Source organism: Arvicola amphibius, chromosome 9 (assembly GCF_903992535.2).
Source record: "Arvicola amphibius chromosome 9, mArvAmp1.2, whole genome shotgun sequence".
NCBI lineage: Eukaryota > Metazoa > Chordata > Mammalia > Rodentia > Cricetidae > Arvicola > Arvicola amphibius.
The window spans coordinates 94,662,302-94,689,453 of NC_052055.2; the positions used below are offsets into that span (position 1 = coordinate 94,662,302).

The 27,152-nt window shown below is 46.1% G+C and overlaps 1 protein-coding gene, 1 non-coding gene and 1 pseudogene across 2 annotated transcripts in view; 2 read left to right on the forward strand and 1 right to left on the reverse strand.

Moving 5' to 3' along the window:
* Positions 1–12,415: 12,415 nt before the first annotated feature.
* Positions 12,416–13,388, reverse strand: LOC119823759 (annotated as a pseudogene).
* A 197-nt stretch (positions 13,389–13,585) lies between these two features.
* Positions 13,586–27,152, forward strand: part of Npas2 (neuronal PAS domain protein 2) — an 83,490-nt gene continuing 69,923 nt past the window's right edge. The window contains exons 1-5 of the mRNA XM_042055766.1: positions 13,586–13,768; positions 14,948–15,152; positions 20,374–20,527; positions 21,229–21,377; positions 26,067–26,158. Coding sequence (XP_041911700.1) covers positions 13,586–13,768; positions 14,948–15,152; positions 20,374–20,527; positions 21,229–21,377; positions 26,067–26,158 — 783 coding nt within the window. The remainder of the gene's footprint in view (positions 13,769–14,947; positions 15,153–20,373; positions 20,528–21,228; positions 21,378–26,066; positions 26,159–27,152) is intronic.
* Positions 19,435–19,564, forward strand: LOC119824112. Its single transcript, XR_005287046.1, has one exon. It is a non-coding gene; the product is annotated as a small nucleolar RNA SNORA52 (small nucleolar RNA).

Below are 27,152 nucleotides of genomic sequence, written 5' to 3' on the forward strand. Positions count from 1 at the left end.
TTAAGTGAAGCAACTTTGGGGGGAAACACAGTGCCTTCAGATGGATGGCTCATATATTCTGGAAAGGATTCGGTTCTGCTCTCTTCTGTGAATTTCCATGTCAACCCAGTGGGTGTTAATTGAATTCCTGTCATGTGTCCGGGACCATCTACTGCTTTCTTTGGGGAAGGTTTAAATCCAGGAGGTCAAAAGAGAAACACTGTGGTTGAGAGATGTGAGGTCCCAGGATAATGAAGCTTCCAGTTTGCCATTTTGTATAGGACTATGTCTCTGTAATTCAAATGAATCACTCTGCATGTATGTGTGCATGAATGTGTGAGTGTGTGTGTGTGTGTGTGTGCGTGCGTGCGTGCGTGAGAGAGAATGTGCATATGCACATGTGAGTGTGTGTATGTGTGTGTGTGTGTGTGTGTGTGTGTGTGTGTGTGATACATAGGCATCTATCACACTGAACTTTGGCTTTGATTATTTTTGTCTATTTTTGGACAGGCCACCAAACTGCCCTTAACCTCAGCTTCATCTACTGTAAAACAGGGGTGACTGAGACAGTCACAGGCATTCGGTGTGTGTAAGTTTTTGGCACAGCTAGGCATCCATGGTGCTGAAGAAACAGCTAAGGTGTATGGGCTCCTTGGGTTGCCTGGGTCGCCCAATCTACAGCTCCTGTCCCATTCTCATGGAATCCCTGGAAAGTGGGCTATTACTGCCCTACATCTCTACTGTCCCACAGTAGAGAAGTCCTAGAACCTGGAATTCCAAAGCCCACAGGGACCAACACTCAATATCCCTGACCTCCTCCCACGCTTGTGAGTAGAAGCTTTACTTTGCTTTGTGCGCAGGAGGCAAGGGCAGGAAGTGCTGGCAGTTGCTTTGCTCAGAGAACACGGGTGTCTGCAGGTTGTCTACATTGTGGAATTGTTTGCTTGACTCATTGCTACCAGACACTTGATGCTCAGAACTGACCTGGTATTGAAGAAATTTATGCTCTCCTCTTTCAAGTTGGCTATGAAGTTGTTTCCATAACCCCAAGCATTTAGCTGAGGTGAGGAGGTGGGAGGAGGTTATGGCTTTGCTGTGTTTTGTTCAAGAGAATCAAGAGTGTCAGGCAAGATTAGCCAGCCTTTGGGGTTCTCAGTAGGGATTGCTGGATCTGAAATGTGAACTCTTGTTCATTCTTTGACCCTATCCTTAGTCTCAGTGTGGTTTGGGAGACATTCAAACAGGATGAGCAAGAATTGTGTTCCCACAGCTGCACTGAGGGAGCCATGTATGAGGGAGAGCTTCAGCCATGCCCAGGTGTGTGGCTACTTCTCAATTCCCAGGTGGTAGGAAAGGGTGTGGACCGCTGACTGGGACCATCCATTTGCATTTGTTAACCGAGTCCTACAGTAAGCAAGTGAATGCTACAGAGGAAGGCAGGTAGCATTCTGCCTGCAAAGAACACATTTGGGGCGGGGGTGGGGGGAGCAATCATGGAAACCATCATAGAGGGGAAACCAGTCTGTTAGGCAAAACCAGGGTAGTGAGTGATCAAGGTATGAGCTTTGCCTTCTCAGGCAACTTTTCACACACTGATCTTGTTTCATTTGTATGATTTCTTTGCCTATAAATAATGTAGGCGTGGATGAAAAGGCTCACAGACAAAGGTTGTGACCAACACAGAAGACGTGGGATCCATGCGTGCTCGCAGAGTGCCACGCCGACAGGCACCACGCCCTGTCTCTGTGCTATTGCTCTAGTTGGATCTTGGATCCTCGTTTTGCTGTGATTGCCTATCCCAGGCTTTGTACTTGGTTTTATGTATATCATCATTAGCTCCATCACGGGACAGAGATGACAGTAAGCCATTTTCGAGGCTTTCTCTCTGTGCTTAGATGGTGATTAAGGCAGCGGCAGGCATCGCAAGAACAGGGGCGGTAACAGGACACGGGATTCATTTATATTACCCTGTAATTTCCAGATGAGTGATTCTGCTCTCAAAACAAAGGGAAAAGTAGAACTGTGCTTGCAGGCAGAATGCTAATTCTTCCCGTGGCCCAGTAAACAGCAGAACGGAAAAGGGGGCTCCCTCCTCTGGGGCCCTTTAGCTCTTACCTTCCTGGTTTCTGCTCTTTTGACTAAAGAGAACTGTCATCAGAAATCTGTGCCTGGAAGGTTTGGAAACCTGGAGCTGTCTTGGCTCAGAGAAACCCTGAACCTCTCTGGGGCATCCAAGGTAAAGGATAATTTATTTCAAAGCAAGTTCAATGATTTCAGTAAGTTGCCAAGTCATCAAGGACGGCCAGGTGTCCACCTTCTTGGCCAGACCATCCTTCCTTGGAAAAGGCTAGCCATTCCTGTAAGGAGTGTAGTGACAAGCTGCGAAGGGCCAGACTCAAGCTGAAGGATGTGCGTGTTAACTAAGAGTCACTGTGAAATTAGGCCAGCTTCCCATTGGGAGGCAGACGTTTTTTCTGAAAATGGTGGCTAAGAATAAAGATGTCCTGCACCACCTCAGAAGTGAAGAAATGCCTCGAAACCACCCTGAATTGCTTGCCAAACCTGCAGAGAAGTCGTAGCGAGGTCCTCGACTTCACCTCAGGTGGCACCAACCCAACCTGTTTTGCCCCATATGGAATTTTCTGCCCTAAAACCAAAATAAATATCTTCTTCTACAAACTACTTAAGGCTATGTGGTATTCCCCCCACACACCCTGACATCTCTTCTTAGGCCTCCACCTGGAATCCTAGACTGGCCGTATGGGACTGATCTGAGAAGCCCTATGGAGTCCTCAGCAGAAGTCATAGAAGCATCTGGAAGCGGGACAGTGTTTCTTAAGTGTCAAAGAAAAAGTGTTCATCTTAAACTCTATTTCCAATGAAACTGTCCTTCAGGGAGGACGCTAAGTGAGGGTGATATCTAAGAAAGGGGCCATGCTGTCAGGAGACGCCGCTAGGGAAGAATTACTCAAGTAACACTAACAAGAAGGAAATAATATCAGGCACAGAAACTGGGGAGTATGAGGGATAAAGGAAGACATAAAGGAAATGGCAGCTAACTGGGGAGAGACGGTAATGTCTGACATATTAAAACTGCACAATCTCCTAATGTCGTTGGGGCTTAGCATCTGCACACAGAGTACAAAATCACAGATACACTGCAAACCGGGAGAGCATAAAAAGAGAAACACACAGAGTAAAATTTCACGTGCACATTCTGGAAAGATAAATTTCCATTGTAGAATCCCTAAAGTGTTCATGACACACATTGCAAAGAAATAAAAGGGAATATTAGATGAAATAAAGTAAAATACTAAACAAAATGTTCATCTAATTCAAAAGAAGATAGAAAAGATGAACAGGAACAACCAAAAGGAGCGAGTGAATAAACAGAAAACAGAAAACAGATTATAGGATGATATCTTAAGCCTAAACATTCTCTCTCTCTCTCTCTCTCTCTCTCTCTCTCTCTCACGCACGTGCGCACACACACACACACTATTCTGTTAAATACAAAGTATCTAAAGATGACACAGAGGTTGTCCAATAAGTTTGTTATTTATTTATTTATTTATAACTAGGTGTGTGTGTCTGTGTGTGGGTACGTGCACAGAGTGCAGATGCTGGCAGAGGTCAGAGGCGTCAGATCCTCTGGAGCTGGAGTTACAAGCATTTGTGAGCTGCCTGAATACATGGGTGCTGGAAAACAAACTTGCTCTCCCAAGAACAGTGCCCTCTCCCCATCACTGACCATCTCCCCAGGGCAATTTTTTTAAATTATAATATGCTTATATAGTCTTTGAGAATACCACACATGTGTACAGTTTTGTTCATAATTACCCCACACCCCAATTCTTCCCTGTATTGACCTCCAAATTCATGTCCTCTTATTTTTATTATAAATCACAGAGGCCATTTAGTGCTGCCTATAAATACATGTGTGTGGTGTGTGTGGGTTCATCTGCTGAAGTATGGGTCAGGCTACCAGAGACCATACCTGTCCTAGTTATGACCAAAAAGAAACCTGAAAATAAAAGGGCTTGTGTGACTTACACTTCCATACCACTCTTCCTCAGGGCAGGAAGTCGAGAGAGGAACTCTATCAGGGCAGAATCCTGGAGGCGGGAACTGATGCAGGGCCCATGGAGGGGAGCTGCTTACTGCCTTGCTCCTCAAGGTTTGCTCAGCCTGCTTTCTTATGGAACCCAGGACCACCAGCCCAGGCATGGCCCCACCTACAATGGGCTGGGCCCTCCCTCCTCCATCATCACTAATTAAGGAAGTTAGTGCTTCCACACAGCCTACAACCCTGTCTTATGGAAATGTTTTCTTACTAGAGGTTCTCTCCTTTAGAATGACTTTGGCTTGTGTTAATTGCTGTAAATCTATCCAGCAGGATATCCCTAAAGAAAACCAACTCTTTTTCGCCTAGCAGCCATCAGCTATTAACAGCTCCTCATCTAGGGGTGGGGGCTCAGGTGCCTCTCCCACATCTGTACTGGATAGAGTGTTATTATGGCTGTGCTTGCTCTTTGAGTTCCAGAGTTCAAAGGTCCTGACACATCCAGAAGACACTGTTTCACCCCAGTCCTTCCTGACCTCTGGCTCTTAGAATCTTTCTGCCTCCTTCTTCCACAATGTTTGCTGAGCCTTGGCGTACGCTTGGGGGTGTGGCACAGACGTCCCGTTAATGTCTGATCATTCTCCAGATTCTCATTCTCTGCACTTGGACCTGTTGTGACTCTTAGTATTAACTACCCACTGAACAAAGATGCTTCTCTGATGAGAACGGAGGCTGCACTAATCTATGGGTGTGGAGATACACGTTAAGAAGACAGTTTGATACAGTGCCCACTTAGCAAAGTAAGAGTAGTAGGTTCACCTGTGGAGCCTCAGAGCTCCTCAACCTGGTTCTGGTCAGATTATCAGTACCAGGCATGAGTTTCCTCCTGTGGAACGGCCTTAAATCCAATCAGAAATGACTCTATTGCACCCATAGGCATAGCTTGCCAGGTCAGTTGTTACTGTGGCTCCCAAAGTTGACAACTGTAAGACTGTTGATGATTTTTCTTTCCTCTGGTACTATGAACTCTAGTCAGCTGGGAGAAAGCTTCCGGGTCAATACCAGCTTGATTTCTCAAATTCTGTAACCAAAGCATGTGATGTCTTCAGCAACAGGGTCTTACCATCAAGCAGGATTTAAAAAAAAAAAAAAAAAAAGAAAGAAAGAAAGAAAAAAGCAGCCTAAATACATGCTGTCACAAGAGACACTTACCAGAAACCTAATCCTGTAAGTAGGTTAAAAGTAAAACAGAAACTTATATTTGGCGCAAACAGTAATTTAAAGAAAGCCAAAGTGATTACAAAGTATATGTCAGAGTCCAAAATCGTATCAGGAATACAGAGTGACATTCCATGAAGATAAAAGATCAATTCACCAAGAACAGATAACAATTCTAAATGTGTGCACACTGAAAAGCAAGAGCTTCCAAGTCTGTGCAGCACAACCTGAAGAACCAAGAGGAGTCCTCACTGCGCCTTCCTCAGTGATAAACCAGCGAGCCGAGATGCAGCAAAGATGTCAAAGAGCTAAAACGCACTAGCAGCCAACAGAATCTGATTGACATTTATAGAACGCGCCACACAGCAATATCAGAATCCGATTTTCAAGTACCTATTGAACACGTACCAAGATAGACCAAATGTTGCTTCATTAAACAAATGTGGAGAAATCCAAATGAACCAAAATTAAATTAGAAACAGAAAAACTTTAGGGGGAAAAAAAGATCTCTGGAGCTTAGAAATTGAATAACAAATTTCTAAGTAACCCACAGGTCAGAAAGGATATCTCCAGGAGTATTAGAGACTGTATTAGCTGAATGAAGCAGAGAATGTGTTGCAGGTGCTGTGCGCTATGGCGGCTGTAGTACCTAGAGAACCCACAGCAGCAGATACATCAGAAAAAGAGAATGTCTTATGCCACCACCAACCAGCTCCCACCACAGAAGGAGGAAACTGGGAGGATGACTCAGCAGTTGAGATGCCGCTGGGCTGTTGCAGAGGACCTGTGTTCAGTTCCCAGCACCCACATCAGGGGACTCACAACTGCTTGTGACTCTAATTCTGGGAGACCTCTTTGACCTCCTCAGGTACTGCACACACTGGCACAAACTCGTATTCACACACACACACACACACACACACACACACACACACACACACACACAATTTTTCAAGGTAGAAACAAGGGCTGGGGAAACAGCCTGCTGTACAAACAGGAGGACCTGAGTTCAGAACCCTGACTATAGCATCTATGTAAAACCAGGTATCTATAACTCCATCACTGGGGGTCCGGGGCCAAAACAAGTGGCTCCCTGGATCTCATGGGCTGGCCAGCCTATCTGAATCGATGAGCTTCAGGTCTAATGAAATGCTCTGTCTCAAAAAATAAGGTGGAAAGCAACCAAGGAAGCAATTTAATGTTGATTTTTGGTCTGTACACACAGATGGAGGGGGTGGAGAATGGAAGGGAGATAAAGAGACGAGAAAAGAAATGGAACAACAAAACTAATTCATAGAATAAACATAACAGCCATGGTGGCCCCGTGCTTTTAATCCCAGCTCTGGGAAGGGAAAGGCAAGCAGATCTCTGTTAGTTCAAGGCCAACCTGGTCACACAGTGAGGTCAAGGCTTTCCAGGGGTATCTAGTGAGTCCTTGCTCTCAACAAGAAGCATGGCATAAATCAACAAATTTGAAAGCAAAACAAAACAAACAAAAGAAGGCTCTCCTGCACAGCTCTTTGCCATTAAAAGGATCATAGGAAGTTCTGTGACCAACTGTGTCCATGTAAATTCAAGAACTCAGATGAGATGGACTAGCTATTTAATAACCACAAGCAATCAGACTCGCATGGGGTAAAAGCGCCTGCAGAGTTCTCTGATACATGGATTTGAATTTCCAAATGGAAACTACAAAAGCCCAGATCCAGATGGTTTAATTGATGAATTCTGAATTCTGCCAAATATTGAAGGAAGAAATACCTCCCTCATTATGCAGTCCTGTGTGGAAAGTCAAAGAAGGGGGAAATACATTCCAGCTGATTTTATGAGGGCAGCATTATCCTCTGAACAAACAAGAAATAAGCTGGGGACCATGTCCCTTGTGAATGCAGATAGAACATTCCTCAAGAAAACACCGGAGTTAGGTGTGGTGGCGCACACCTCTAATCCCAACATTTAAGAAGCAAAGGCAATCAGATCTCTGTGAGTTCGAGGCTAGTCTCGCCTTTATAGTGAGTTCCAGGGAAGCTAGGGCTACAAAGAGAATCCCTGTCTCAAAAAAGAGGAGACATTGGTAATCCAGTTTGTTGGGCACATACCTGGAATCTCAGCTCTGCTGAGAGAGGAGGGTTATGAATGTGAGACCTACCTGGACTACATAGTGAGACCTTGTGTGGTCTTCAAACAAAAAAAAGCAATACACAACACTGGTATGTCTCCCCTGCCTGCTTTGTTGGGGGGGGGGGAGGAGAGGGGCCGTGGTAAAGTCACAATCAAGTAGAATTTATCTAAGGAATGCAAGGCTATGTAGCATTTGAAAACCAGAGTACAGCCCACTGCTTAGAAACCCCACATAATAATGCAACTGATACAAAAAGAGAGTGTAATGAAGCTGAACAATTTTTCATGAAATATAAAGTAGTTCTTAACTCAAAATAGACCATAAATTGAAATGGGAAATACATAAAACCCTAAGAGAAAATGTTATGACCTTGGGTCTAACACCAAAAGTATAAGGCAAAGGAAAGGGAGGGGGAGACAGGAGAGATGGGGAGAGGAAGAGGGAAGGTGGGGAAGAGAGGAGGGAGTGAGAAGACAGGGGGAGTAGAGGGAAGGGGAGAAAGAGAGGAGAGAGAGGAGAGGCGAGGGGAGGGGAGGACAGGAGAGGAGAGGAGAAATACGTGGTTTGGATAAAATGTTGGCAAATCCCATATTTTCCAAATAACTTGTACCTAGAATGTAGCTTAGCATCAAGAAACAAGCAATGCAGATAAAAGTCAAACAGGAAAGGGCTGGCAGGGTGGCTCTGGAACCTACCTATAGGAGGCAGGAAAGACCTCACCCTGAAGGGTTGTCCTTTGATCTCCACATGCGCATGCGTACACACATACATACAGCACACAGTAATGAGAAGGCAAAGACATGAGCAATGCTTCAGCAGAGGGAGAGAAACACAGGGGGCTGAAGAAGCGGTCCACTTGGGTAAGCATGCTTAGTTAGCTCTGCAAGCACTTGGACCTGAGTTAGGCTCCCCGACCCCCAATTCAACACTGAGCATGGCTGCCAGTGCCCTGGAGGGTGGGGTGAGGCTGGGTGAACTCCCTGGATAGTCAGCCTAGCCAGAACAGTGGACTTCAGGCTGAGAGCCCTTGTCTCAAGATGATGAGGCAGAGGAAAACAGAAGAGACAGCCAGTCCTGCTCTGGCTTCCACATATGAGAGAGAGAGAGAGAGAGAGAGAGAGAGAGAGAGAGAGAGAGAGAGAGAGACACAGAGACAGAGAGAGAGAGAGACAGAGAGAGAGAGACAGAGAGAGAGAGACAGAGAGAGAGAGACAGAGAGACAGAGAGCATTTTGCAATATGGAAATGTATGTAAGTGAAGACCCCAGTAAAGCAGCACTGTGCATTTCCTAGGAGAGCTGGATGTAAGAACCAACAACACTAGCTGGGCGGTGGTGGCGCACGCCTTTAATCCCAGCACTCGGGAGGCAGAGGCAGGCAGATCTCTGTGCGTTCGAGACCAGCCTGGTCTACAAGAGCTAGCTCCAGGACAGGCTCTAAAGCTACAGAGAAACCCTGTCTCGAAAAAACAAAAACAAAAACAAAAACAAAAAAAAAAAAGCAACACTAAATCCCTGGAGGACAGGGAACTCCTGGCTCATGAGAAGGTAAAATGGCCCACTCTGGAGAAAGAGTTGACATTTGCTTTAAAAGGTGAATACACATCTTCCCTCAGGTCCAACTCTCCTGCCCTTGTATTGTTTACTTCAGAGAGCTGAAACTGTCATGCAAGCGTTTGTGTCCAGTCTATAATCCATGACTCTCCCTGGAGACCACATGAGTGTCCTTCAGTGTGTAGATGAGCCAGCTGTGTTGCTCACTCTTAGAGCAGAAAAGTCCTTGGCAGCAAGAGGATCAAGACACGGACACAACCTAGATGACTCTGAAGGGCATTGTGCCGGGCAGAAGCCAAGTTCAAAAAGTGGAAACCACTCAGCGATCATGACGGCCGGCTGCTCTTCCAGAGGCCCCATGTTCTGTTCCCAACACCCATGTTAGGCAGCTCACAACTGCCTATAACTTTAGCTCCAGATCTGAGTCCCTCTTCAGGCATCTGAAGGCATATATACAGAGACTCATACACATAATTTTCTAAAAATTTATATTTTAATTTTTGATTAAAATTTATCTATATATCTCCTTCATCTCCATGTCCTCTACCATCCTCCCTCTCAAAACCATGGCCTCCTTTTCTTTAATTATTATTATTACACACATACACACACACACAATAAACACACAAATACAACCTGCTGGGTCTGTTTACTGTTTCCTGTATTATATGATTTAAGGGATGACTACTTGGTATTGAAACACTAACTAGGTAGCTTATCCCTGAGAAAGACCAGTTCTCCCTCTCTCTCAGCAGTTGTTACATACCTGAGGCTCTTCATCCAGTGGTGGGGTCACAGCCTTCCCCCATCTACACTGACAGTCCACTGGTACTCTGATTGCTCAGGTCTTGTTTAGGAGGTTGTGTGTTGCGTTTTATGGATGTAGCTTCCCTGTCATAGCTAGAAGGTACAGTCTCACAGGAGACTTTCTGGAAGTATAGGGGTTGTGATGTACATGGCGCAATTTGGGTTGCACACCCCATGGTCAGTTTTTCCTTACGTTTTGACCAGTTGTGTTTTTCTGTAAAGGTCTCCATCTGGCATAAAAAGCAGCTTCTTTGTTGAGAGGGGTTGGGAGCCACACTTATTGGTGGCTATAAGAATAAGATACCTAGAATGCAGTTTAGGAATGACACTGATTTAAGAAAGTATTGGTAGTGGGTTCTCCTGTAAGATTTATGACATCGCTAGCCATGTGTAGTTGGCTAGGTCTCCAACACCAGCCATAGTCTCCCTCCTGCTGAGCATAAGGTAGCATGCTGTGTGCCAAAATTTGTTATCGAAAAGTACAATGTTCTTCAACTTTCAATGGGGTTCCAGTTCAGTAAACTCTGGTAAGGTGGAAATCCTGAAGGTCAAAATGCCTGCAGCATACCGGACCTACAGAACGCCTCAGCTTAGCCACACAGGATGCTGTAGAACAACAGTTGCTTCCCCTAGTGGCTGACAGAACTGTGGCTCACAGCCACATCCCAACGTAGGCTCTTGCCATATGTCACTAGCTAGGAAAATGTTGACATCTAAGCTCAAAGTCCAGTTTCTAGCGAATGTGTATCATCTTCACACCACTGTAAGGGGAATGTCACACTGAGCCATCAGAAGTTGGGGACCATCAATGTAGTGGTAGAGAGGAGAACAGGGCTCGCCAGGTTATAGAGGAGGGTGGGGCAGATTGGGGAGTATGGGGTCAAAATGTTCAGGCTAAACACGTAGTGAAGTATATGGAGCTCTGTTCCCAAAGTCTCTTATTCTGTGTTACTTTCAAGATTACAATTTTGAAAGAATTCTATCATCAGAATTCCCTTATTATGGTGGTTTGAATAAAAGTGGCCCCCATAGCTTCATATAGTCGAATGCTTAGTCACCAAGGTGTAGAACTCTTTGATAGGATTAGAAGGATTAGGTGTGGCATCGTTGAAGGACATAGGTCACTGGCCTTGGGCTCTGAGGTTTTAGATAGCCCACACCGGGCCCCCAGTGGTTTTCTTTTGGTCGGTGGATGAGGATGTATCTCTCCATTCCTGCTCCAGCACCGTACTCACCACCATGCTCCACACCATGATGATCATGGGCAAAACCTCTGGAAACCATCGGCGAGACCCAGCTAAATGCTTTCTTTCATAAGAGTTGGTGTGGTCGTGACGTCTCTTCACAGCAACGGAACAGTGACTAAGCCACTTACCTCGGCAAATGAGACTGGACAGGGACTCCATTTAGGAACCCCTGAAGCCTGGAGCCCCGATGGCAGGAGTTAGGGCTGACTCTGGAGAATAAGAAATAGCAGTAACCCTGGAGAATAACCCTGGGGCAGTCTTTGCACGGGGCTCCCCTTAATCCTTCCTGTGTCTGCTCACCGCCACGCAATTGCATCCTTCCTGCCTCTTCCTGGCGCTCTCACCAGTTTCTGGTCACAGGACTCCATCAACGCCTTGCCTCCAACTCAACCAAATGTTCTGCCAACACGGTTGGATCTCATTTTATGGCTTGGAAGGTTCTCAAAGGCTGGTTGTGCACCAGAAAATAGATGAGCAAGGGACAGAGTCCGGTTTGCTCTGTCTGGGATAAGGCCAGCCTGCTAAACCTTGTAAGCTCTCTGGTAGGGAGTTAAGCCCAAGACAGAACCACAGATTCCTCCCGCTCTTTTGCAGGAGTCAGGGTACTGGTCCTCAGCTCATCTCACTGAGTTTTATCTGGAATGTATCCAGGGCTCTTCTCTAAGGCCTTGGCCAGCAATTTGGCACAGCTCTGGTAGAAGGGTCAGATCCTGTGGCCCTGCCACATATGACTTGAAGTATCCCTCCAAGTAAAAGGTATTCTGAATTCATAGTGAGTTCTGAATTCACTCAGCACCTTGGAGATGAGGAAACCTGGAGGCAGGAATACCGTCAGCAGTCCTAAAGAGGCTTTACCATGATGTTAATGATGCTTGCAGCAGTGGTATCGGACTCATGTGGGGATGACTGAAGGCAGGGGCTCCGGAGGCAGAGGGCACCAACAAGACTGGACCAACAAGGAATCTTGTTCTTTCATCCTCTCTTTACCTGCCTGGCTTCTGATAACTCTGGAGGTGGCCTTATCAACCAAACCGCCACTGACTGTCTCAACCCAGTGGTTGTGGGCACGTCATTGGACTTAAACTTCCACAGTACCACGTTCCTGCTGCTTCCGTGACCGTGACATGGTCTATTCCCTGTTCGCACGCCTCTCCACATATACCCTTTATCCTTCTGAGCCCTCTTGAATGCACTGGGTCCTCTTCCCCTAACTATTTGAGCGCTTTCCTGAAGTCTCTTGAAACTGAAGAGTCAAGACAGTGATGGCCTCCACTCAAGGGGGTGGGCCAGAGTACAGTCTTGACAGAAGGATTTTCAAACCTCGGGGGGGGGGGTACCTCAGATGACTGGAACAGCCTGAAGGTACTGGCCTCTAGTTGGGGTATCAGAGCAGAAGGCTTGGGGACACTACTGGGGACCAGGGCCTTTCATAATTGGTTGGTTGTGGTGGGAGCATGTATAGGATGGAATATTCTCAGAATATTCTTGGTCTCTGGCAGTAAAGGAGTTGATAGGATGCTGAGGTCTCCACTTAGGTTCTTCATTGGAGGGTCTGATGGTCATTTCAAAAGGTAGTATCTTCATATCAGCTTGGGAGTGGATTAGTATGGCCTTCAACAGCTCTTGCTGTTGGTGAATTTTCTCCACCAGCTGCTTCTGCTTCTTCCTGTGTCTTTGGGTCCTTTTAAATGTCCCCAGGGGAGTCTTCTGCTTCTATTCAGAAGTCTCACCCTAGTCCTTCTCAAGATCATGGTTCCCTGAGCAAACCCAGGTACTAGGGCAAACTCTCCTACTGAACTCAGCTGGAAAGGGCGGGTCATCCACTTCAGACACAAATCACAGAGGAATAGCAGTCAGGGTTTCCACAGCCCCCTGGCCTTTGAAACGCAGCTCACCAGATGGTGGAGGGCTGTTCCATTCAGTGGACAGGTAGCCAAACTCACCCCAGAACCTGATGGCTCCATTCTGGGCGATGGTGAGAGCATTCCCATGATATGCCAGGCTTTCCCCCATTGCCTGAAGCAGGTGCCCAACTCTCCTTGGCATCTGCAAAAACCTGCTTATTATGAGTATGCTGTGGAACCAGATGGTGCTCATCAGAGACTAAACCACTCAGTCACGTGCCATGCTTCCCTCTAGCCATGGGCTTGCTTTCTTGCACATCTTGATGAAGTAGCTACAGCTGTAAAAGATAAATGGTCCACCTAGGGTTGGGTATTCAACGTTCTCTCCCAAAACAAAAATTAGCTCCTTGTGGTTTCTGAGGGCTCACCACTTGGCATCTTGATGCCGGCTTTTCCGCACAGGGTAATAGCTATATTCTGAGCCTGCCACAGAATCACCCTGGAGTCCTGTGTGAGGTCTCCCACACAGAGAAGCTTCTAATGCTTGAGCTTTTGTTCACTGCCTCCTGGGTCTTTTCTTTAGCAACCTGTGACAGTATTTACACTGCTTTCTTCTATTCCTATCCATCCTGGTTTTGAGATGGCCTAACATGGACTTGTACAAAGTAGGCTAGTCAAGAAGGGCCTCTTTGGTCTTTACCTTCTATCCATGGTTGAGTTTCCTATCTGGGGATTGGTATCAAACCTGGCAGAATGTGTACAGGAGGGCTAATCTGGCTTAGTGCCCTCTGTAAAGGTCTTGGCTATCTGGATATCTGGTTGGATGTTATGTTTTGTAACATCCATATGCTTGAGATGAAAGATATCAACAGTGCTCTCTGTAACAGGAATTCTTCCTATCACCCCACTGGTGGTCCTGGAACCCCTAGATTCTCTGTCTGTGCAATCAAAGGCGAATCAGGGCTGTTCTCAGGAAATCCCCCCCCCATACTGGGTCATCACCTCCTCCACAGTGCAGAAGACAGAATATTTAAAAATGAACTTGGCCTCAATGGCAAATTCCTCCAACAGGTTCCTGTGTCCAAACATTCCAGGTAGACAATAGGACTGGTTTCATCAATGCCATATTCCTCATGAACGAGCTGAGATGGAAAGAAGCTATTCATGGTGTTTTCCTTCCCGGCGAAGAGAGTAAAATCCTTCCACTGAATCTCGTTTTAAACCCATTCCTATACTGCCCAAGCTGGTAGACTTGGGTATCCATTTGGCTGGTTTCCCAAACTGGATCACACTGGCTACAGTCCCCAAGACATTCCTGCTCCCATCTAAAAAGGAAAGTATAAATCCTTCTCGGAGTCACATGTCAAGGCTTGTTTATCTTTTTGCCTCTTCCTCGTTACGTGATGGAACGATATTGTTTCCTGTTTCTAATTGTAAGATCTGAGGGAGCCTTTTATCTCTCACGTCAGAATCCTAAGATGAGTCTCAGTACATTTTGCCTTGTTGTAACAAAATGCCTACATTAGAGTCTTTAAGAAAAGAAGTTCCTTTGGCTTACGTTCCCTAAAGTCTGATAATATGATGCTAACATTAGCTTCTTGTGAGGACTTCCTGGTGGGTAACTGAGCATGTGTGAGGGTGAGGGCAGTGTAGCACGAATAATAAAAACCTAGAGACAAATATTGGGGTTCAACCCGAAGATCAGAAAAGCAAAGCAGCCAAGCCACTAGAGAGCTCTTACCTCTGTAAAATCATCAGACTGAAAGAGAACGAGTTCCTGTCTCATCCCATCTCATATGCCCCTCTAGTGCTGGGATTAAAAGCGTGCACCACCACTGCCTGGCCTCTATGGCTAACTAGTGTAGCTGCTGGGATTAAAGGTGTGCGCCACCACTGCCTGGCCTGCATGGCTGACAAGAGTGGCTGCTTTACACTGACCTTCAAGCAAACTTTATTTATTAAAATACAAATAAAATCACTACAGGGAAGGACAAGAGTAAATTAAGAAAACAAACTTGCTGCATAGCAATCGGCCCATGTGGCAGCTAATCCACTCCCATCAGGTATTAATCTTAATTTTTTTCTGAGGGTGATGGCCTAACACTCTCCCGTTAGTCCCCACCTCCTAAGGATGCCACCACCTCTCCATACTATCCTACCAAGATTCTTGCTATTAAGTGCCCTCTTTTGGGGGCTCAGGATGAGAGAAGTGTCACCTGCCTTGTTGCCAAAGCAGGAAGCGGCAGTTCTGAATGGACCCCTGTTACTCGTACCTACATGTCTTCCATGTCCAAGAGTCAGAGCATGACCGACTTCCAGGGTAAAGAAAGGCAATCCTATGCTGTCTAAAAGAGAACATGAAAATATTATAGTCTAACAGCAATACAGTTGCCCACAGGTGACCACAACAGTACAGTGTGACCACAGGTGACCACAGCCGTGGGAAGGCTACTCCTTAAGGAGCTGGGACTGGAGTCACACTCTGCTCGGTTTCCTATAATATCCAGTCCCGAAGGGCAGCACAGACTGTCTGCAAGGCTGTCTTCTGTAGGGCGTGTGTTTCATTCCTGTGCTATGAATGAACCACAAGCCATAGGCATTAGTCACCCTCCGCTCTGGGATCCCGGAACACGGGGTATGTGGCTTCTTAGCAGATGATGCCACATGGCCAAGGGAAGCTGCAGAAAGAGGCAGGGATGCGCTGGGCTTCACACATAGATGCCCATGCCAGCCTGCATTGCCACTGACCCCACTGTGTGACGGTGATGAGTTACACAGTCTCTCGGTGCTTTGGCTTCTGCAATGGGAAGATGAATAGAATAGCACCTACCTAATAGGGTCATTGTAAGCATGAAAGCCTCAGCAAGGCCGTGTGCCTCTTACTGACAGAAATAGGCTCTGAGAAATGAATCATACGGTGACTTTGTCATCTCTGCAGGCATCATAGACTATACCATACCATGTACAAACTCAGAGGGCATGTCCTTCTGCACGCCTAGGCTGTTGCTATAGATACAGATAGAGATATAGAGATATCTATGTCATATATATGACATCTATATGTATGGCATATATACATATGTGTATGCCATATCCTACTGCTCTTGGGACTACTATAAATAAAATGCTATGAGGTTGAATCAAGCACAAGAGAAAATGATGCCTTCAAGAAACCTGATAAGCAGATGTATGACGTTGTTGCTGCTGATGGAACTTGTGGCCTGTTTTCTGTCAACATGTTTTCAGAAGTAGGTGTATATGCCTCTATGATGATTTAAAATGCAACTAATACACATACCGGTGGCGTTACAATTTTTCATAAATATTAGCGTTCCTATGCATGGTTGTTGGTGCTGGACTTTTAGATGCCTGAGTGCACGGTAGGTTGGTTTACACCAGTGTTGTCAGAATCACATGAGCAATGTATTGAACTGTGATGTTGTGAGATCAATGGGCAACTACAATTCAGCTCTGTGAAACTCTTATGTGCCTGGTGTCACGTGTGTGATCTGTTGTTAATGGAAACCTTATGTGGCTTGCAACTGTATGTCAAGAACTACATAGCACCTCTTAAGTCATAAGTACCCAACAAATGAGGCCTATGTAACCAGGATCAAGCTCCTCAGATGTCCAATGATGGACATTTCACAAAAGGTATCCTGGGACCTTCCTTCCAAAGCCAAAGGCTGGTTCCTGAGGGTATGTGTCAACACAGAGGCATCTCCTTTATTCCCCAATCTGCTGTCTCTGTCATCTCTGTGTCTCTGTCCGCCCCCCCCATAAGACAACACAGTTGCTTATAAAGGCATAACTGAACAATTCTTCCTAAAGAAGACATATTAACGGCCATAAAGCATACAAAGAGATTTTTCAGTGTTGCCACTCATTAGAAAAATGCAACTCCAAACCCCAATAAAACCATACTTCAGTGGTAAAAATTGACAGTCCCAAGTATCGGCAAAGATGGTGGCAAGTGGGACTCTCATTTGTTCCCAATAGAAACGAAGTCCTGCTATAGCCAACTTCATGTGACAATATTGTGGTATCTCAGCTAAGCCCCTATTTGTCAAATGGCCCGACAGTTTTATGCCTCTGCATTTGCCCAAGAGAATGAATCCCTACAGCTGCTTAAAGGCATGTAGAGATGAATTTTCAGAGTGCATTGTTGAGAGTTTGTTATTGTTCCTGTTACATTGGGATGAGGAGTTGGGGGATGTGTATGTTTGTAAGCATGTGTGCATGTGTGCACATCCTTGCAGAGGCCAGAGGCTGATATTAGGTGCCTTCTTTGATTACTCTCCACCCTATTATTGAGACAGAATCTATCACTTGAACTCAGAGCTTTTCATTAGGCTACTCCACTAGCCCTCTTGTTCCAAGGATCCCCTGTCTCCACCTCCTGAGTCTGGGATTGTAGAGACACTGTCAAGCCTTCCAGGTTTGATGTGGGAGCTGGGGATCCAACCCCAGTCCTCACACTTGTATAGACAGTTCTTTGCCCATTAAGCCGTCTCTCCAGTCCTGTTTGTTCGTTTGGGGTTAATTTGTTTTGTTTGGTGATATGAGATAGCTTCTTGCTATGAACCCCAGGCCAGCCTAAAACTCATGGTCATCTAACTCCGCCTCCTGAGTACTGGGATTATAGGTGCGTGCTACTATGCCTGCCTAGTTTTCTTTTATTATTGTTGCTACATTTATTTTCATACCACTGCTGGTGGGAGTGCAAACTTGTACAGCCAGTATGGCAATTTCCCAGAAAATTGGGAATCAATCTACCTCAAGAACCAACAATACCACTCTTGGGCATATACCCAAATGATGCTCAATCATACCACAAGAATACTTGCTCAACTATGTTCATAGCAGTGTTATTAAAAATAACCAGAACCTGGAAACAACATAGACGCCCCTCAACCAAAGAATGGATAAAGAAAATATGGTACATTTACACAATGGAGTATTACTCAGTAGAAAAAAAAAAGCAATGACAGCATCTTTTTTATGGTGTATGTATTGGGTATGCACATGCGTGGAGCTTAGAGGACAACTTGTAGGAGTCACCTCTCCCATTTTACCATATGGGTCCTGAGGATCAAACTCAGGTAACCGGGCTTGTCAGCAAATGTCTTCCCCACAAAGCTACCTCCACACTCCCAATTCATGATACCCTCAACCTGGACACATCCCAAGCATGGCATATCTACACAAAGCAATACTAGAGAGTAGAAGTAGAGCTGTCAGTCTGTGCAGCCATGTGCAGGAGTCCCAAAAGTTATGCTAAATGAAGGCCCAAGACTTAGGATTCCATTAACACAAATCTCGAGAAAATGCAAAACTAAGTGGCTGCGGTTGGGGAAAAACAAAAAGAAGCTAGGGGAAAAATCCCTTAAGATGAAGCAGTTGTCTCTCTCGTGTTGGTGACAGTCAACAATTACAAAGACTCATTAAACCGCGTGCTTTTACATGGACGCATTTCATGGCATGCAGATAATGCCTTTAAAAATCCCAGAGGCCAAGTGTCCCAGTGTCATCCAACCTGTTGTCCCAGATCCTCAGTCTAAGCAGTGCTCATTACTGGAAACAAGGTCATCCCAGGCTCTTGGCTTCCTCTTGCCTCCGAGCTGCAGATCCAGCTGACATTGACCGATTTCCAGGGTGCACTGCGGTGCATCCCAGGCGGAGGCCAATGGAAACAAGCTTGTGTTCCTGTCACTAACGATAAGAGCCTCCATCGGATTCTCCGCCAGGCCGTGTCCATCGTCATTACACCCATTGAAGATGAGAGCAGAGCAATAATGAGCTGGGTGTTATCAGCTCACAAATAATTTATAACGGGCAAACTAGGACAAGAGCAGAGCTTTTTTTTGGCTGAGGAGGTTGCATGTCACTCTTTAAAATCTAGGCTAAAAATGATTTATGATACATAGCCACTCAGCAAGTGAAAGCGTCTCTTTCTTCTGTCTCATGCATTTGAACACTGGGCCTTTTACCCTGAGCAATGGAGAGTCTCCACATTTCACCACGCTGGCCACTGATCTGTGACAAGAAGACAGTGGCTTGGTCAGAAATGAGACCTTTGCAGAAATCCCTTCCTCTCAAAACCAAGACCAGGCAAGAAGGAAGGAGACATCAGAGGAAGAAAGGACCCCTTAGAAAAGCCTAGAGATCATGCACTTGAGTTGAGCTTTGGAGAGTTGCTAAGATGTGGGCAGGAAATAGCCATGCCTGAGACAGAATCAGGGGAACTGGACTGTGCCTGTATTTTTGAAATGATGTGGATTTTTGAGGCAAACAAAGTGACCAAACTATGGTGGCATCCGGGGAAAGGGTATTTGAGGTGTGTTCTTATGTTTCCATGGGCTCTTTGGGGAAATGGTACTAATACCTGTAGGTGTTAATACCTGCCCCAAGAGAAGTGAGCCACTATCCACCAAAATCTTCTGTCCTAAGCATACATTCATCAATAGCCTCCCGATAACAGGATTAACTCCCCTAGGAACTGTGACCCCAAGATCCTGGGGTACATGGACCAGAAGGCAGACCACATGTAGAGGTTTCTATTCCCGTCAGCGAGCTGGCTCTCTGTTAAAAGTTCATCTTGGTGGTCCATCCTAATCCCTGCTGATCAGTCAGTGATCTGCCAGGCTTCGCTTGTGGACCAGAGCATCCTAGAAGCCCTGCCAGTTAAGCGAGGCCTTTTTAGGCTTGTGCCAGTGGCACTTCTGAACACATTCAGGAGAAAAAAAAAAAAAAAAAAAAAAAAAAAAAAAAAAAAGTTCATCTTGGGTATACTTGGGAGGGGTAGGGAAGCTTTTCCAGCTGTGGCTCACCTCAGAATCAGTTAAATCCTTATTTTTATTCATTTTTAATGTGCATGGCCTTTTGTGTGCATATATATCTGGTGCCCACAGAGGCCAGGAGAGGATATCAGATCTCCTGAAACTGGAGGTGTTAACAGCTGGTTGTGAGTTACCATGTAGGTGCTGGGAATCAAACCTGGATCCTTTGGAAGAAAAAAAAAAAAACAGTGCTCTGACTTGCTGAGCCATCTCTCTAGTGCCGTAAGTTGATTGTTGATGAAGAAACTCTGGTGTGTCATTGAGGCTCAAGACTCCACCATAGTGCTGCTTCCTGAGCTTTGGGGGGAGGTAGTCCCTCTACCATGTATTACTTATTCTTGTTGGGACAGCCCCAAACCCAGATTTTCTGTTCTGATTTCGTCAAAGCCTGGGGTTCCTCAGAGGCCCTCAACCTAGGTAGCCTTGCTTTCATCTCTTCTCCAAACACCCATTGTAGAATGTCCTTTTGAAAGTAGACTTCATCTTGTAGACCAACAACCGCAGAAAAATAATGGATGGGAGGTGTAGAGGCTTCCCATATAGTCCCTGTCGTGCATCCACACGAATTTCCTTGTTGTACATGCCCTCCGGATGAGTAGTAGGCATACCTGTCACAGTTGGTGAGACTCCTTGGCATGTCTCGACCTCCTATGGTTTCCATTAGGGCTCCTTCTTGGTGCTGCATGTTCTTTGTGTTTGCAGAAGTATGGTGCCATATGCCTGCCATGGTGGTATCGGACACAGCTGTGTCGCTGCCCCCAAAACCTCTGTGCTGTGCCCACATATCCCTCACCGTGAGCCTTGGTGAGCCAGGATTGCCCTACCACCTCTGGCGTTTCACCTTTTCCAGAAGGTCGTATAGTTAGAGTCACACAATATCTGGCTTTAGGACCCCAGTTTCATTGACTTAGGAACATCAGTCTGAGTTTCTTCCATGTCAGGCTGAAGAGTAAGTGTTCTATTTTCCACAACACACCAGCCACTTGACAGACAGGACAGCAGTGTCTGTCATATACCACCCTGGATCTGCGCGACTCACAGACTGTGCCGAGACAGCTTTACCCCTCCAACAGGATGGTGGTTCTTGGGGCACGGGCCAGGACATGCGCGTGAGTGGTACAGCCAGAAAACCCAGCCACACCTCATGACTTGGCATGAGGCTGGGTGCTCTGGGCTAGAGGAAATAGGATTGGAGCCTCACCAGGGGCTCTCAGAGTAGATCCCGGTAAACAGCATGCAATTTGCTTCCTGGAGCTTAAAGCTCTATGAAGTTGGGAGGCTGTATCTGTCAGTGGAGCTAAGCCATGTAAGGTTTTGTATGTGAGTCAGAACTTGCTTATTATTAATGCTGTCTCTCTTTGTGGCCAAAAGTCTAGCAAAACATGTTTCTCGCCCCATTACTCAGCGCTGAGCAGTGGCCAACATCACCTCCATGGGAGTCTTTTCAGTCGGGTGCTCTCTACAGAAATGTGCTCTGAGAGAGGAGGCACCCCTCTTGCAGAATAGAGCCTTCGTGGAGTGGAACGTTCTAGTTACCTGTGTTTTGTGCATTTCCAGAGCCTCTAGAAACAAGTCTGAGAAGAAGCGCCGGGACCAATTCAATGTTCTCATCAAAGAGCTCAGCTCCATGCTCCCGGGCAACACGCGCAAAATGGACAAGACGACCGTGCTGGAGAAGGTCATCGGATTCTTGCAGAAACACAACGGTAAAGGTCGCGCTTCTTGCTATATCTCTTCCACCTTGCCCTTCCCACAGGTGATGAGTTTGTCAGGCAAGGCAACCCTCTTCCTGTTATCACAGAGTCACCCTCATCACCCATGAGCTCTCTTCAAAGGCTCTGGACTCGCTGAAAGAAAAAAAAAAGTCCTATGTCCAGCTGGGGAGAAGACAGTCACACTACAAAATACTTTATCATCCTGAGGGGAGCCTTGAGAGCAGTCTCACAGGTGGCCCACAGCCTGCACAGGTGGCACTCACCATGCGTCTGCCTTTATCATAAACCCTTGAAACTCCCCCAGTACCTGCCCCTAATGGGACATCTTTCCCCACATGTGACATCTGTTCTGACTCCACACTTGAAGCCATTTCTGCCCTTTGGGATCTTAGTTGGAATCACCAAGTCCATTCATACTCCCCTCCCCCTGTCATTGTCAGAGACTGTCCTGTCATGTGATGTCACCACGTGATGCCATTCTGGAACACGTGTCTTTCTCAGATCATCCTCCCTTGGTGCTCTTACCCCTTTACGCTTGATTGCACCAACCCTGCCACTCACTTTGAATGGTATCCAAAGCCACAATAATGAAAATAAATAAGGAAAAGGTCAGAGAATAGTTGAGAGGAATCAGGAGCCACTCACAAGCCTGGAAAGAAAAAAATCTTTTGGCCTGTGACACCAAACAGAATAAAATCAGGAAAGTCCAAATCACCGAGGACATGATTACAGTCCTGAGCTTCACATCTGACCCTGCTTTCCTCTGGACGTGTCTTAAACGAGATGGAATCACGGCAGGAAGTAGTGCTGGGACATGGGAGGGTGTCCTTATATATATCATTCTTTCATTAATTCCTTGAGAATTGTAAATTCCTGTTACCATCCTTGACAGCGGTGACAGGCTGTCCTTTATCTTGGAGTTGCTGTAAGAGAGAGTAAAGACTGTGTTAATTACTTTTGTTCAACGTAGAGGGAAGACCACACAAGCTGAATGGCAACAGTTCTATCACCCTGATAGTTTCATCAGAATACTTCTATTTCCTAAGTAACTTTGTAGCCAAGTGAAATAGCAGGTTGGCTTGATTGCCAAGATATTTTGTGCAAATTACTTGAACTAGGTCAGTGCCACGGAGAAGCAGGACAGCTGTTAAATAGGACAGCTGGGGTCAAGTTCATCAGCGTGACATTTATGCCACTCTCTGTCCACTGCAGAGTTACCAGATTCCCTCCTCTGGACCCCAGATGGGCCAGATCAGCAGCGGTGAGCTTCCTGACACCAGGAGAGCCTCTCCAGGCTCGCCTTTTCATGAAGCAAGACCTGTCTGCATGACTGTTTACGTGCAATCAGAGTTCTGCAGAATCACATGTTTCTGAGATTCCCCATTCAGAAGAAGGGGAGGGAGATCCATGGTAAATTTCACACCGAAATAGGGTGCTCACTCTAGACTGTGGCTTAAGGTGAAAAGCCAATACAGTCACTTTCCATGTACAGATGATCTCCACAGGTCCAGGCGACAGAGTGGAATGATGGCTTTCCTTCTGTGTTAACAGAGAGCCAGTTTCCCTTCAGTGCCTCTAAACTTCACAACAGCGCTTTACGCAAAGTCTCGTGGCAAAGGGGAAGCCATTGAAGTATAAGAGGTTAACTTCCAAGTCAGACAGCCAGGAAGACGCGGTCTTTAAACCCAGCAGCCTACCTTACAGGGCCTTGTTCTTAAGTCCCCTTCTACTGTTCTCTACAAGATGTAATGCACAGGGCTCCTGGAGATTCGTCCGTCATAGCTGCATCGTGTGTGTTAGTATACCCACTCGGATCATTGCTTCTCAACCATGGCTGCCCATGAGAATCACCCATGGATAAGATAACCCGAACCTTGGGGTAGCTCCCCAGCAGTGTGCTTGGAGCCTTCTGGTGCCAACTCAAGGAAAGTGCTAATTTGTCCATGTATGCACTTGTGCATACGATGCATATGTGTGCAGGTATGCACATATGTGTGTGTGCATCATGTAGATACCAAGGAACAATCTTGAGTCTCATTATTCAGGTGCTTTCCACCTTTTTGAGGAGACAGGGTTCCTCACTGGTCTGGAACTTGCCAAGTAAGCTAGGAAGGCTAACCAACAAGCTCTGGGGATCTGCCTGTGCCTGCCCCTCCCACCTCAGGGCTGAGCTCACAAACACACACCACCATACCCAAATGTTTTTGTGACTTCTGAAGATAAAACTCAGGTATTTGTGCTTGCAAGGCAAGAACTCTACCAAATGCCTTAATTAGGGTTTCTATTGCTGAGATGAAACACCATGACCAAAAAGCAAGTTGGGGAGGAAAGGGTTTATTTGGCTTATACTTCCACATCAATTGTTCATCCCTGAAGGAAGTCAGAACAGGAACTCAAGCAGGGCAGGCACCTGGAAGCAGGAACAGAGGCCATGAAGGGTTTGCTCCTTATAGCGAGCGCAGCCTGCCTTTTCTGGGGGTTTAGGCTATAGCAATGATTTGTGTCAAGCCTTAGGAGCTCTTTCTCACTCCATTGCATCAACTTGACAGCCCCGAGATGAACTCTAGCCTAGCTGTGTGTAGCGCCCTCTCTCTGCTTTCCAGAGTGCATTTCGCTATGTGTATCATGCGGTCTAGCACTGTGGGGCAGCACTTTCCACGGATGTAAAATGGATGGCCTCACAGCCCACATGGTGTCTTCCAGATCCCTTCCTGTGCTCAGTTAACAAAGTCTCTTTGAAGTCCTTCTGCAAGCTTTTAAGACCTCTGTGCTGACTAGTCTTATGTCAACTTGCATAAGCTAGAGTTATCTAAAAGGAGAAAACTTCAATTGAGAAAACACCTCCCTAAGATCTGACTGTAGGCATTTTCTTAATTAGTGACTGATGGGGAAGGCTCCACTCATGGAGTTGTCCCTGCGCTGGTCCTGAGTTCTATAAGAAAGCAGACTGAGCAAGCCACGGGGAGCAAGCCAGTAAGCAGCACCCCTCCATGGCTTCTGCCTAAGTTCCTGCCTCCAGGTGCCTGCCCTGCTTGAGTTCCTGTCCTGACTTCCTTCAGCAACTGAGAGTGAAATGGAAGTGTGAGCCAAATAAGCCCTTTCCTCCTGGCTTGCTTTTTGGTCATGGTGTTTCATTGCAGCAACAGAAATCCTAACTGAGACAGCGATACATGAAGGACAGCCCAAGTGTGTCTAACAACGACAGCAACATGTTCTTTCGGGCATTTAGGAGGGAGAAAAACTTCCCAGGAGACCTTGCTTCTCACAGGGACACTGGGGACGGGCAGAATGAGTCAAGGTCTAGTCTCATTCGTAGCTTGGCACTTCCCACCCACTTTCTTCATGAGTAACTCCCAAATCCATTTAGACTCATTCAAAGAGAGGACTCAACTCCCTCTCCATGGGAGAGAGATTGCCAAGATCATTGGGTGCAGGTGTTGGGTGTTGCTCATCAACAGTGTGTGCCTGGCATGTGTGAGGTTCCGGATTTAGTGCTTAGCACGTAAAGGGTGCTAAGGAAAACAGCCGTGAAATCTTCCCTGTGTACAAGGGGCGGGTTCTCTGCCTGCACAATCTGCTGTCTGCAGAAAGTAGTCCCACGGGTTAGTTTTATTCCCCGCGTGGGGTAAGTGGTATAGTCTTACATTTGCATTGGTCTTGATGTAAGTGGGGGAAGTGTTGGTTTAAGATAGAGGATAAATAAGGAAAGCCAAATAGATACGCTATCATGTTGATAGTGTCCGCGGTAATAGTGAGGTAATTTAATAGTAGAACAAAATTTAAGTGTAGAAAAAGCTAGGGTGTTTAAAGAGTCCTACCTGGGCCAGTGAGAATCCAATTGACAAGTGTGAACCAGGCTATCAGGTCACCATCATGACAGAGAACAGATTAGAGTAATAACAACAAAAAGAGTTTGGGGAACCGTAAACTCAGATCTTGGAAGCAGCTCCGTGGGCGAAGGCCAGGAGCTGTGAGTCAGGTGCCTCCCTAGCACGCGTGAGGCCTGCACCCCACAGAGGCACAGCTGAATAGTGAGTGTCTCTCTAATGAACTGTGGCTCAGTAATGACGGAGAGGGTGAGAAATGAGTTCTGTCCTACGTGATACAGTGGGCTTATTTACTGTAAGCCTGTGGTGTTTCTGGAATTTTTTTTAAGTGCTGGGAACAGAATCCAGGACCACCTACATGGGAAGCACACTCTCTAACTGGTGAGCTCTACCCCTGGCCTTTGGATTTTGACAATCCTAGATTTCAGAAGTGTTTATTCTCTGCTTTGACCATGGATAAGAAACTTGACAAGAAACCACCACGTCAGTCTTTGTTCCTTCCCTTGAGGGTGCAGGCTGCCTAATCCTAGCTGCTCAGGCTTTGTCACATAACAGAGTCAAGGTCACGGCAGTGGCGGGCACTCTGCTCTACCTGCGCTCACAAAGGGATAGTCTCTTCTCCATAGCATCGTTAAAGGCTGTGACACCGTTAAAAGTGGTTTTCAGCCCGTTATATCCAGAGTGCTCAGAGTTTGGAAACCAAGGCTAGCATATGCCCATTGCTTTCTTTAATTAAAGATTTACACAAAATAACATAAAAGAGACATGTGCTTCGTTTATTAATTCCAGATTCGAGGTGCCTTGAATGTGAAGGCTTATGTATGCGTTTCTTTTCTTGATTTTTTTTTTTTAGAAGTCTCAGCCCAAACAGAAATCTGTGACATTCAGCAAGACTGGAAGCCTTCATTCCTCAGTAATGAAGAATTCACCCAGCTGATGTTGGAGGTAAAGTGTACTTTGAAGTTAGCTTACTAAAGCTGGGGGTAGAGTGGGAATGAATTGGGAGGACACTTACAGAATGGACACAAAGTCCTGTGGTGGCAAACGCCTTTTATCTCAGCGCTCTGGAGGCGAAGGCTGAAGAATCAGGGGTTCGAGGCCATGCTCTGTTACTTAGCAAGTTTGAGACCAACTTGAGACACACGTACCTGAGGCATTTGTCCAGAAAGCAGTAACGATAACCACCACCACAACAAAACAAATGAGCAAACAAACAAAAAGCAAGGAAGTAAGTCAGCCAGTAAAGCTCTTGCCTCATAGGCACGAGGACTCGATTTTAGTCCTCAGAAGCCACGTTTTTAATTTATAATTTATAATTCCAGCATTTGAGAGGTGGAGACAGGCAGGTCTGTAGGACTGGCTGCCTAGCCAGCCAGCCTAGCCGACATGGTGAGCCCCAGGAAAAAAGAGAAACCCTGTCTCAATCAAAAGAATCAAAGCAGATGGCCCCTGAAGAACGACGCCCAAGGCTGATCTCTGATGTGCATGTATATGCACACACATGCACTGCACTCACACACATGTCATATGCACTCACACATATGTGAATCTATATTCACACACATGCACATGAATATGTATTCACATACATGTACTCACATGAGCGCTCACACGCATGCACTTGCCCAGACATATACTGTCACATACACAGACATTCATATATATTCACACACACACACATGTCCTTGATAGGTTAAAGAGTTTAGTAAGTTAGAAATTAAAATGCAGCTGTTGATTCCTGTTAGTTCCCATGCCTGAAGAAAATAACTGCTCACGGCCTTGGAAATAAGCTTTGGAACAGATCCTGCTGTGAGTCTGCCTGCTATTGTTTATGCTTTGGCTACTGAGTTGGGCCACCTAAGCAAGAGTTCCCAAACTGGAAGTGGTGGGGTGCTATCTGTTGCCTCAATACCTGTAGGGCCGGCCCTCTTTGTTGTCT